We start from the raw sequence: 14023 nt of genomic DNA on the forward strand, positions 1-14023 counted from the left end.
TCATTCATATTCATCACTTCACATATTCATAACTCAACTCTCTTATCTCTCATGTCTGCCCATTTTCTTTTGTTTTAAATCCAAGCATCTAAGAGACTAGTTAGGATAATACAATCTGGATCTTCTCCGTGAGTTGTGAGAACTAGTCAGACATAGAACAATGCCTAAAAGCAGAGAGCAGGCATTATGCAAGCATGTGATGGATGAATCAATGAATGGTAGGGGGAATCCTCTGCTACTAACACTGGGAATAAAATATCTTTTGAGGCATTATAGCAGACATTTAATATTTCTAAAAAGATGCCGCATTGTTTACTTAATAATAACTTCTCTAACAAACTAAGCAAGAGTAAAATTAAATGAACAGATTCAAGAATAACTTTCACCTGTTTTGTCATATAGGTTACCATCTGGGGGACCACAAATTCACCTGAATAACGAAACAAAGGTGAACGCAACACAAATCTATCTCCCCGGAACATGCTTCTAGGAACTATCTGTCTAGTTTCCAATACTCAACAGACTTTAGCAAGGTGCTCAGTTTATTATCCAAAGAAAAGCAAATGATTAAGTCAAATAAATAAACATTTATATACCTTCTAAATAGAAAGCTTTTTGATTACAATTTAGGGAGTAAACGTTAGGACTCTAAAGTCACATTTTCTTACTATTTAATTCTTACCTTCACAAGAACAGCCTTGTCTTATCAAACCCACCATCAAAGATGTACACTGATGACACTTGGTGGGAGTAGTAAAAGATTTGACAAAAAACTGATGAATCTTGCGCTGCAAAACAAATTGATAAAAATCATTTAAAAATTCATTAATAAAAATCACATTTCCATAATGTGAACCTCTGTGAACACACCAGCTGCTATGTTTTCTAATTCGAAATTAGAATGTTTTCTAATTCCTTTCTATAATTCATACCCTTCAAATATTTTTATTAGACAATATTGAGCTGGAGTGTTCTAAAGATAATGTAAGAAGTTAAATGATAATCAACTGCTCTTGAATGCCACTTGAAAAGTTATAAAATAAATTGTAGTTTTTTTTCCCCACAAATTTTGACTTCAGGGCTTTTGTAATTCCTCAGATTGTGCTTTGGCAATGAGTTGAGTAAAAGTTTCCGTATTTATACTATATAAAAAAAAGAAATGGGCTTTTATATCTTCATATGAAAGACAAAGAGTAATTTAAAACTCCTGTCCCTACTATAAACCACGTATTTGATTTTCTGAGACCAAGAACAAATAATATGTTTAACAAATATCTTTCCTCCCTTGGAAGCAGGCAGTATGACACTTGAGCAGATAAGAACACACATGTATTATTCCAGAGACAGACTGAAAATCCAGCATTTAAAGCAGTCATGCAAACCAATCTATTCTAGAAGTTCCTTGGGACCTAGTTTCAAAGCAGCATTCGGATTTGACTTTATTCTAAGTAGAATACAGGCTGTCTTTCAATGGCTTTATAATTTCTGTATGTGGCTGAGCAAAAGTCAAAGTGCAGATATTGTGCCAGTGCTTCACTATTATCTCATTTAATGGAGACAATGCCTCTGGGAAGATAGGTATATTTCTTTTTATAGATGAATAAAGTGAGACTCAGAGAGATTAAATAAGTACTAAATAATAATAGTTAGTTACTGGTAGAGTTAAAAGTCAAGCCCAGATCTGATTCTGCCATCTTTCAAAGTTTGACTATTCAAAAACATGTAAATGAAAAATATGATCTTAAAAAAAAATCAGATGGCATAAGACATAGTTAGGTCAACACTAGGAGCCTCCATGCCTATGAAAAATATCTAATTTGTTAACATCACATCAATTTTTGCTCAACATTTCTCCTGTATACTGATCTTATTCTTAGTTTCTTGCACTTTTAGGAACTATTAGAGTAAAATTTCTAGTGCTGATAACATTTTCAGTTGTTCAAAATGAATTAATGAAACAATTCAGTTTGTTACTAATTTGTTCTGTAGGCTTTTAATACAGTGAAAGAGTAGTCAACTGCTCAAGGTAAGTAGCTCTGTCCTTTTTTCCTTTTTCCAAAAGATAAGACATGTATGAAATGACAATAATGAAACAACTGTGCCAGTGACAAATTTAATAGTATCACTTCACACTATCCAAAAATTACTTACAAAACACATTCATTATACACTTCTTCTCCAGAGATCTACTCAGAATATCATAATTTTAACTGAGTATGCAACAATAGGAAATATAAACAACATTTTAGCAGAACATTAATTTTAAATGATCAAGTGGCAGGTGCTGGTTAAACTGTAAGACATAGACATTATTTATTAATAAAGATTAAAAGGCCCATGTTTCACTAATTCCAACTAAGGATAGTATAATATATAACATGCGCTTGTGCTAAGTTGCTTCAGTGGTGTGTGACTCTAGGGTCTATTCAGTCCTAAATTCTAGACTACTTGGCTTCTGGAGGTTTCTAAGATCCCCTTTCTTGTCTTCTGGTCAATATCTGATTTCTAATACTTCCACAAAAGGTAGCTGGAGGAAGAGAAAAAAAAAAAGTCTAGTAAAAGGGCATTAAACCTCAAGCATGAACACATTAATTTTAGGTTATGCAGTAATTTGGAGTATAATGAGAAATAACTATAACCTCAAAATTTAAAGAGGTGGATATGAAGAAGTGTTCTTTTCATTCCTATTTTGTTGGTGCTGCAGACTTCAAGCTACTCAATGGATGAGTTAAAATACTTTTAATAAAAGATGTGAGAACAAAGTAGAGCCAATCCTTCTTGCAAACTTGCAAACTAGTGGTTGTACACAATTAGGATTCAACACTATAGCAGACAAGTAAAGGTGACTTTATCTGGAGCAAACCCTTCTTAAATATTTTTTAAATAACTTTTTTTCCCTTTTAAATACTTTTATATTGAGATAATTGTAGATTCAATCTTTTAGAAACCATGAAGTAAACTTTATTTTGTAGAGAGGGACAATAGGTGTACAAAAATTAATATTCAGTCCATGAAATATTATCACCAGTGCTTCGTGGAGGGCCCTCCAATTTAATTTTGTCTTACTTAAAAAAAAAAAATTCATCCTGATGATCCACCGTCAATCTTTCCCCATGAAATCGATCACCCAATCTAATGTGATCTACACAGGTCCTTGGATATGTATATATCCTTATGAATTAGACACATTTGGGTGTTGATAACTTATATAAATGTGATTTTGTTGCACTTCAGCCATATTTTACCTATCTTTCTCCTATTTCCAACTCTGCTGACATAAACAGCAGTAAGCATCTCGTTATAGTTCTGTGTAAAATTTTTTCTTAAGGAATGAGATGGTTGGGTTAGATGGTATTTGCTCATTCCATACTAACAGACTTCAAAACAGTGAATTTCAGAAGATGGAAATAAAGCAAAACAATTTGCATGTTTGTCCTACCTTTCTCAGTGGTGATTATTTCCATTCATATAGAATTTATTCTTTCTCAGCTTTTATGTTTGTAATTTTGAGGAAACCAGTAGTAAAAATCATGCCAAATACAAAAAGCAGAAGAAATCCATTCTCTCTCTCTCTCTGTTTTTTAGAACACACCATGCTTATAACTAGATTGAATACCTTCGATGGAAAGCCAGTTGAACCAGGGCATCCCTTTTTCCTTAAGGTTGGTGTATGAACTGGAAGTGGAGTAGAGTCTACAGTCTGAATCCAGGGGAAAAGAGGAAATAAATGTCATAAAACACTCCATCTACTTCAAACATCATTTAAAATAAATGTAAGTACAGCCAAACAAAATAGCATAAGGAAAAATTATCTCAAGGAACTAAAATTCTCACTGTTGATAATTTAAATTCTTTCTGCAATATCTACAAATAAAACATTAGTATTTGTTCAATTTGTAAAAACTACTTCAATCTGGAAATTTAAAAATAAGTAAGTTGTAAAAGAGAATCTATAGACAAACATAAGAAAGTCATAGCATCTCGCCTACATTAAAAATGAGGATATTAAATTTTAATTTTCAAGTTCAACTGAAAATACCATATTAATTCTATAAAATATCTGAGTTTTTATCAAGATTTATAATAAAATATTTAGAAGAGTCCTTTAACTCCTTTGACTTCTGTATACAGAATGCATATTACACATATGGAAAACAATTCTGTGGATTTGTGTGTTTGTGTGTAGAGATTAAGAGAGAGTGAGTGAGCACCTGTGAGACAGATATAGAGATATACTGATTGATGGGTTGATTAGTGGGATTTTGTGAAGAAAGTAATTTCTAAGAAGGGAGTTAGATTATTTAATATGATTGGAATTCAGAACTGACAGAAATTTAACTACAAGTTATATCTTTATGCAGTATTTCTATTAAGATATTTCTTTGAATGAAAGGATTTTACTGGATGCTATTGTGGAAAAAAGAGAGATCACTTATTAGCAAAGTGTAAAAAAAAATACACAAAGAATGACTTCCTTTAGGATGCTAAGCAAGCAAGAGGAAAAAGCTAGCTTTGTATAAAGTTACAGAATATTCTAAAACATTTAGAGAAAAAATGAATGGTCCCTTTTTGTCTCTGTTACCATGTAAGCTCCAAAACCCAAATATTTTATACACATGGAATTTAGGTGGGCTTCTCAGAGTTTTCTATTTAATTGTGAGTTTAGTTCTAATTTCAAGCTTGAAAAAAGTATTAAACTCAATATTTAAAAAAAAAAACATGAAATAACAGAGAGGAATACAAAACCTTTTTGAAAGTTACTAAAGAAAAATTCACAGGAAACAGAATTGTCACTTGAATTTACACAGAAAGTCCAAGAGAAGTTTTCAGAATTAGAAGGAGTGAAGTAGGGGTGCTGAATCCAAGATCAACAGAATTCATAAAGAATAGCAACACCTAGTTTAGAAAACATTTTTAAAAGGTCCCATTCACCAGAGCAATAAAAACTTTAAGGTATCTAGGAACAAATCTAACAAGCAATTTGGAGCATGTTCGTGAAGAAAATAATGAAACTTCATTGAAGGATATAAAAGAGTACCTAGACATTGTTCATAGACCAAAACGCCCAATACCACAAAGAGACGAATTCTCCTTAGATAATCTATAAATTTAAATCCAATCAAAAGCTTTACATGGAACCTACACGCTGAACCTAAAAATCATATATAAAACGAAAGGGTCAAGAAGTAAAGGAACAAGGTACTTGGGAGTGGCTGATCATAACAGGCATCAGGAATTATTTTAAGGCTACAATAAGACTATGTGACATTGGTGCAGAAATAGACAAAAAGAACAATGAAAGAGAATAGAGAATCCCCAGACAGACCCATTTATATAAAAAGCAGAGATAGCCTTACAAATCAATAGAGGAAATACAGGAGAGCTGGTTGTTCGTATGAGAAAAATAGATTAGTACCCCATTTCTCATAACACCTAACAACAAAGTTTAGTTTGTTTAAAGTCCCAAACACGTAAAAGCAAAATTTAAAAACTTTTAGAAGAAAATATGGAAGATAATCTTTATAACTGCTGCATAGGGCAGAACTGTTTTAAAAAGACAAAAAGCAGAAGTCATAAAAGAAAAAATTGATAAATATAACTACATTAAAATAAAAACTGTTGCAAGGCAATAAGATATAAAAAATAAAAATTTTAAATAAGCCACAGACTGGAAGAAAGTATTTGCCACGCATATAGCCAGCTAGGAATTAGTATCCAGAATACATAGAGAACAATCACAAAACAACTGGAAAAATAATTCAATAGAACAACAGACAAAAGACATGAACAGACAAATCACCAATGCTCAATAACACATAAAAAGATGTTGAATAACACTTGAAATCAGAGAAATGCAAATTAAAACAAAAATGCCACTCAATACCCATCAAATAGATAAAAGTTAATGTCTGACAGTACAAAGGGTTGGCAGAATGTGGGGAAATAGAGGAACTCACTCACACACACTGCTGGTGGGAGTGAAAATTGGTCCAACCACTGTGGAAAATAATTTGACAAGATCTAGTTAAAGCTGAAATGCATATTCCACACAATCCAATAATTCCACTTCTAGGTATATAGGCTAAACAAACTCTGCACATGTGCAAAAGCAGACAGCTGTTAGGATGTTCACTTCAGCATGAATTGTAATAACAAAAACTTGGCAACAACCTAAATATCCAACAACAGGAGAATGGATAAATAGTTGTGGTATATTCATACAATGAGATATAATGCAATAGTTACAATGAATGAACGAAGTGGACATGTATCTTTATATGATGCAGATAACCTCTGTGTAAAATTTAAATATACAACAAACACTATTATATTATTGTTTATGAATACAAATGAAATAAACATGTAAAAGTAAGGAAGAAAAGGAGTACCTCGATTTCAGGTTATTCAGATATGCCTGGGAAAGGGGAGGGGTAATGGTATAGGGTAGGATGTTTCAACTGTCTGGAATATTTTCTTTTTAATACAAATTTTGGAGCAAAATGTTTACACATCTTAAATGTGTGGATGGTGGTTATGTGGGTGGTTCTAATATTATTTTCTGTATGCTTGAAATATTTTAACATTAAAATAAAAATGCATGAACTCAAAATATTAAAACAATGATAATCTAAAAAATCAGATGGTGTCATCAACTTAACCTGTCTGAGGTAGTATACACCACGGGGTTGGAAAAAAATCAAGTTAGAATCTGACTACACCTCAAACTTCACTTCAGACAGCTTTCCAAAGGGGACTCTCTGCTTCACCTGGAATGCCAGACACAGCTCTGAAGACCAAGTGGGAGGCAAAGGAGCTATGTCAGAACTATCATGCTTGAGTAAATAATCAGAACTAGATCTGAGTCAGGACGGCATTAACTGAGGAATAATATATCCTTTTGACTTGTTGAGAAAAAGATCTCTGTTGAGAAAAATTGACTAATTGGCTGTTTAAAATCATTTACTTACTTAAGGTGCAAATACACTATTTTTGCATTATTAAAGGCATGATTTAGTTGCATACCTACTGCTGATTAATACTTATAATAAACTATTGAGTTGCCAGCAGTGGCAGTTTTAAGTTCTGCTTATGAAGGAACAGTTATGTCGTATCTTCATTAGATTTATTAGAATTAAAATATGAGAATGGCACCTGACATTGCCATGTATCTATAGTTTTTATAATTCCAAAATTCACATAACTCTGTCCTCTGTTCAATATAGCTCTCTACTTAAAATTGGGGGGACCATTATTTACTTCAGTTTTACAATCCTATCTATATTATCAGTCAAATGTAATGATCTCCAATATGCTGTGATTTATTACACAAAACATTTGTTAAAAGGAGGAGAGTCAGATTTCACTTGTTTTTGCAAGTCCCTCTTTCCTGACACAAGTGAAAAGTTGAGGAGCAAGACTGCTCCAATGAGGCACCTTAACTGGCTCAGCTTCACTAGATGTGGAAGGAGAGGTGGACCTTGACTGGATGTAAAACTTGACGTTCGGATTCCGTACATATGTGTTCTCAACGGGATCAGTCTAGGAAAATAAGTCAGGAAAAACAAAAACCCAAGACATCACTTTTAAACAATGTGCAGCTCTTAGTAAATTTCTTCAAGGCATGATCATGGCAACAGTCTCAAGAAAGGAGAATAACAAACTTCACTCTGAATATTCACAACAGGGATGTGTCATTATACAGCCTCATAACCACTAGCTTTAAAGAAAGGTTAAGATAACAACAGTTAACAAAATGCTCCAGTCTTCACCACTCATCTGTTACTTTGAGCTACTGTATGTTCTTTACTTGTATTTCACAAAATAAATCATACAAGTGAAATAAATGCAGAGTACTTAACAGAAATATGTTCTGCAGATTAGGAATAATTTTGTCCTTGGTAAGAATGAAACTTGGTTTGCTATAAGGCATTAGTTGAAAGGAAAAGAAACTAACTTGTCAGCTTTGTCACTAAATTAAATCCTCTTTTTATTTTGCAGCAGTAGAAATATTCACACTTATATTCAGTTGCACCCTTTTAACCAAGTATTTTTAGTAGCTGAAGACACTTTGGGTTAAAATTTAGCATAAACAGTCCTATGGAGCACACTGATTGATGATATATTCAGTTTTGCAATTTTCAGAATTACCAGGATTGGGTTTTTTAAATGAAAGGCAATGAAGATGACTTGGGAGGATTAGGAAACTGGTTTCAAACATGTTGTACAGCAAGAACAATGCTTAGATTAGTATTTGCTATAAATCATCATTTATTACGGATCAATAAGAGCAATCAGCTTAAGGATTTTAAATATATACTAAAAAGGTTTTTAAAAAAATTTCTTTGTTATTATTATGCTTCCTATTTCAGGGACTGGCTAGCTGGCTGGCCAGTCCTGGAGTAGCCCTCTGCTGGTGCCCACATGTGGCCTCCCTTGGTAGTGGGCATGGGCAGGTATTCTGGCAAATTACGAGGGAAGACTTTGGTGGGGCCAACATGGCCACCAGCTGGGCCTTAAACCTTTAGCTGTAGGATTAGGGAGAGGTGGGGAGAGGAAGGATCCCAGGAAGGGCACCCAGGGGACTTGGAGTAGCAGCCATGTACTAACAGCTAGGAGAACACTTCATATTTTAAAAACTGAACTACTGAACTGACACGTCCCAGCTGTATGTTAGCTCAGTGTGTGAGATGTAGATAATTCCATAAAACTAGTATGACTTAAAGGTGGGGAAGCCAGGCCCAAATTTCATCTCTTGACTCCAAACTCAGTACTCTTCGTTGTACCAAGAAACCTCCATAGCAGACACATTCAAAACAATTTAGAGATCATGGAGGCTGACAAGGAACTTTGACCAGGAACAGAGAGTAAGGAAGCAAATGGCACTCCAGACAAATTTTGCCTAGCTCACAATTTCACTAAAGGACAGCCATGGAGAAAGTTATCCATCTTACCTGTTAATCTGAAATATGACCCTAGGTTGGGAATAAGGCAAAAAAGTCTTTTATTTTCTAAAAATCTCCTTCTGGTTTCCCTAAGATTATATAAACTGCAAGCTGATAAAAAGTTTATGGGTGAGTGGGTTCAATTAAAATGGAATTGATAAGCAAAGCAATACTGATACATTTTACAATGAAGATGACTTAAATTTAAAATTTAATAAGAATTTTAAAACTGATTCAAATAATCAAGAGTTAATGATCTCATAAAGTTTCAAAGAAGTGTCCAAATAGAGGATTTGCTACTTGAAAGAATTGGATTATTTTAAGAAAATGTAAGCTTCTGACCTGTCACGCAGAAGCCTTTAGCTCACAGCTTAAAAGACATAAAATCAGAAGTTCCTATGTGAAGGATAATGCTGTTTAAAAAAGGTGATAAAGAGAATTCAGAAAACGATTTGGTTCTGTTTAGGTTGAAATAGATTTTAAAATAAGACAGTGAGTTAAGACCATAAAAATTTTCTGGGAGAAGAAAATTTAATATAGCTAATATAGTGGCTTTGTTCCTCTGGGTCCAATTACTTTAAAACTCTTCAAAAATGAGAAAGGTAAGAGACTGGTGCTTCTAGTAGTACTGGCTGAAACTTTAAAGCAGGCCTGCACTTTGTGCCATAGGGACACAAGCTGACAGAATGTGGACACACTGTTTTATATACTTTCTTGTGCTAAAATTGGGTTATACCACTTTAAGCCATATGTGTTCTAATGAGAGGTTCACATCATGACAACTGTCAAATCTAAAAATCAAGTTGGTAGCTAAAATATTTACTAACATATGTGACATTATGACAGTTTAATATTGGCAAAGGAAAAAGAAAAACATGATCACAGCTTAATCCATAATTACATAAATCAGTGACTCTTAAGGAATGATTGAGGCTTTAAGCACATACCTCTTGGCCCTTCCGAAGAATTATTGTCATTTATAAATCTTTTTCTCCTAACACATTTTTGCTCATCAATAAAATGAAAAAACAACAGAAATGAGAACAGATTTTAAAATTATTTTCCTAGTTGAAAGAGATCAAAACTGGTTATTCAGGAGTGGAAAACATTAAAATTTTAAAAATAACTCATCCTAAATACAGTAAAATAGAATAATGAAAATTTCCACACTAACTTTTTGGAGCTTTATGCTCTTAAAGTAAAAATAAATTCCAGAGATTAAACAAAATCAAGTTAATTTTGTTTAACAAAATTCAAAGTAAGAAATACTGAAATAATATTTTGAAATGGCATTAACTGACCAAATTAAAGAGGTGAACTATGCCATTTACAATGATACTGTGATTTAACAAAAAACATGCATATATAAGTGAAGTTTAAAAATTACCACTTTATTTTCCAAGTGTGTTTCTCATAAAAACAAGGACACAAAAGTTTGGTAAAAATGAATAAACTCATGGCAAAAAAATGTTGAATATCAAACTTAAAAAAAACACTTCCCAGGTCTTTTAAAAGACTAATAAAAGCTAACATCTAATTAGATTAATAGGTTTTAATATTTTCTTTCCTTTCTGGATTACTACCAGTGTAAACGACACCTCAAAAGAGTTACCATTAACAAGAAAAATACAATACTGCTTACATATTCCCTTCAGCAAAATGTTAACCCCAACACAATTATGCTTTTAAGATGTTATTAATTTTATCTATAATTACATGCTACCAAGGCCTTTATAATAAATGGCTTATTCTAACTACTAAAGGCAATTAATTTTACTAAACTTTCAGAATACTCAATGATTATATGCCAGGATTTATAGATAGCCTAAAACTAATTTTAATAATTAATTGGCAATGATTTAGGTATAATATGACAGCAAAGCAATTAATAGCATATTAGCTACTTTACCTTTGAAACAAATATAATTAATATTATATTAAAACTAAGGAAGTTAAAAATTCTTTGTGTTATAAAAATAATTATAGCATTAAATGTAAACAATGACTTAATAATGCAGGAAAAGCTAATAAATATGATATACCAAAATATCATAGCAGAGATATCTTAAATTGATAATTGAGTTTATGATTATAGAAAGAACGATAAAAGGGGGAAAATAATAAGGAACAATAAATAGCTTATATTAATTGGACAGTATATTGTGATATAATCCAAAGGAAGATCTTGGAAACAGATCTTAACTGAATAGTATAAGCTATCTTGGTTCAATCCCTGGGTTGGGAAGATCCCTTGGAGAAGGGAGGGCACGGTAACCCACTCCAGTATTCTTGCCTGAAGAATTTCATGGACAGAGGAGCCTGGTGGGCTACAGTCCATGCGGTCGCAAAGAGTCGGACACGACTGAGCAACTAACACACTAACAATAATAAGCAATTCACTCAATATTTTATAAGCTGTGATCTACTGAGAAACCTCTTTCTCAGTAAAAGCAGTAGTAAAAGCAATTCTTTTTCTATTTTTTGATTAACTGATTCTTTTTTCTAAGTAAACATACTTTAAGGAGTTATTCTGATGAGTAAGTATTAGAAATATTTACCATACTTTAATGTCACTTTTACTTAATGCTCTACTGCTTGGGGAAAAAAAAGCAGAAAAGCCTAATATCAGCATATTATTCACAATGCATAAAAATGTCATGTAAAAAGTCCATAATGTTTCCTGAATTTATTAGGACTTCTCTAATGAATAACCCATAAAATGTGTTTTTAGAACAGCATGGTGAAATAGAAAATTTTTTCCGCTTTGGCTCAGATCTGATTTTTAGATGACCCACTATTCCAGATTTTCTCAAATTATGCAATATGGCCTTCTTATAAATAATAAAAAGATCAAAAATGACTTTCTTGAATATGTATTAATGGGTCCTTTCTACTCCAAAAATAATTATAGGTTTGAACAAGTAGCAAAACATTCACCGAAGAAACCTAGTTTTAAAAGAAAACGATACCAAGACTTGATATGAATTTGATAAGAGATTTAAAAATAGCTTGCATCTAATACATTGTTCTGTATTGGTAAATATAAAACTCAAAGTTAATGGGAAAAAAATCCAAATTTTCATCAATTTTCTTTATCCCGTAGCTGGAAGTATTTTAAAAACAAAGAGGAAAGTAACCCAATTTTTACTATTCAGAAACATGTAACCTCAAGCTTTCACTGAAGTAGTTATTTCTTTTAATTGTGCTTATGATTTAAAGGGCTTCCCTGGTGGCTCAGATGGTAAAAGCATCTGCCCGCAATGCGGGAGACCCGGGTTTGATCCCTGGGACAGGAAGATCCCCTGGAGAAGGAAATAGCAACCCACTCCAGTACTGTTGCCTGGAAAATTTCATGGATGGAGAAGCCTGATGGGCTATAGTCCATGGGGTCACCAAGAGTCGGACACAATTGAGCAACTTCACTTTCACTTTATGATTTAAAAACCACTACTGCATGTCATTTAGATAACAGTAAATATATTTTATCATTCTATCATTCTAAAACAAATAATAAATTACTGAAGCTTATGACCTGTAAATGTAATCTTACTAGTTACAAATGATGTAACTTGTTTCTCTTTATGAAAATTTTCTCCTTAAATTATTTTCAGCTTATTCATTTGAATATCTACTCTGGAGAATTTACACATGTTCTAAGAAAACACAGAATAAAGCCCAGCCACATGTTGGCTATTTACAGTCTCTGCTTTAATTTCTAAAGGAATAATCCAAAAGATATTCAGTGTTTCTCACTATTAATGAAAACATTATAAAACTTTCCATAATTATCTGTATTCAGACATTAATAACAAATCTTTTTTATACTATTATTAATTAAACTAAACCACATAAAAAGTATATAAATATCTAGATTATAAATGAAGCTTTAGAGCACATGGGAAATATAACATTTCAGTCACTTAAAGAATTTTAAATTTATGAAAATATCATGTATTTCTTGTCTAAAAACACAGTATGTGACATAAGAACTGTATGCCACAGTTAGATTCAAGGTCACTGTTGGAAGTGGTAACTATTCATGTCCTGCTGCTTTCATGGATGTTTCCAGGGACTATGAAGGTTACTCATTATTCTGTTTCTATTTAATTGTTGAATAATTGGTAACTCTTTAATCATCTCCCTCATAGACATTACCTGATTTCTTATCTGTCAAATATTCAATAAGGAAAAATTAAAGGAAGACTGGAAAGGAAATTACCACACCTATCACATCTGCATTGTAAAAAACCGTATGTAATTATAAGCCAATAGGCTCTAGTAAAGTGTGACTTAATTATATCCTATAGATTAAAATATAAACTAAATAGCAGGGGCCTTATAACAGCTATTTCCCTCAAAATTTTTTCCTTATTTAAAGATTCACAAAAATATTCTGTGTGGGCAGAGATCTACAAGGCAAGAAACATAAGTAATGATAAATTTAACCAGAAAAAGAAAATCTCTCTGAAGGATAACCTTATTCAAAACCAAACAGTTAATAAAGCAGTCAATCCACAGACTAATTATTTGAACCAAATATAACTCAGCACACAACATTTTGGTCTTTCCTTCTAATTAACATATATTCAGATTGGACAAATCCAAATACCCAAATATAAAAATAATCAATAAGTCAGTTAACCAGCAATCTTTTCATCAACTTCTTTAATAAATGAGGTATCAGTTGAAGTCGCAGTTCTACTTGCCATACCATTGGATCTGAACTGCTTATTCATTATTAAACAGTAGCTTGAAAACATATGCTATGCTAGGGTTAATCATGTTTATTTTACAATCAACTGTCCATCACACCTGAAGATAAGAGCACACGAAGCAGTGGGTCTCTCCACAGGCAGACCACTGCTTGTGGAGAGACCCACTGTTTCCCATGCCCTCCATAAACCAGATAATTCCCTTTAGAACTTTCCCAGTCCAAAATTATGGATTGAAGGTGCTGATCAACACCAAAAATCATGAAGCTGACAAGAGAAAGTTTGAAATTTGTATCAATCATAGATTTTCCTTTTGAATGTTGTTATTTACATTACCTATGAAAACCAGAACAAACCGTGTCAGCTATC

The 14023-nt window shown here is 32.6% G+C and overlaps 1 protein-coding gene across 19 annotated transcripts in view; it reads right to left on the bottom strand.

Moving 5' to 3' along the window:
- Positions 1–14023, bottom strand: part of CDC42BPA (CDC42 binding protein kinase alpha) — a 299393-nt gene that overhangs the window by 33054 nt on the left and 252316 nt on the right. For 10 of the 19 annotated variants that reach the window (XM_070768074.1, XM_070768072.1, XM_070768070.1 and 7 more), the window contains 3 exons: positions 7435–7539; positions 3617–3700; positions 683–788 (listed from right to left, as the gene is read on the bottom strand). In XM_070768074.1, the coding sequence (XP_070624175.1) occupies positions 683–788; positions 3617–3700; positions 7435–7539 (295 nt within the window). The remainder of the gene's footprint in view (positions 1–682; positions 789–3616; positions 3701–7434; positions 7540–14023) is intronic. The other 9 variants (XM_070768073.1, XM_070768078.1, XM_019976039.2 and 6 more) reach the window with 1 other exon arrangement.

Source organism: Bos indicus, chromosome 16 (genome assembly GCF_029378745.1).
Source record: "Bos indicus isolate NIAB-ARS_2022 breed Sahiwal x Tharparkar chromosome 16, NIAB-ARS_B.indTharparkar_mat_pri_1.0, whole genome shotgun sequence".
NCBI lineage: Eukaryota > Metazoa > Chordata > Mammalia > Artiodactyla > Bovidae > Bos > Bos indicus.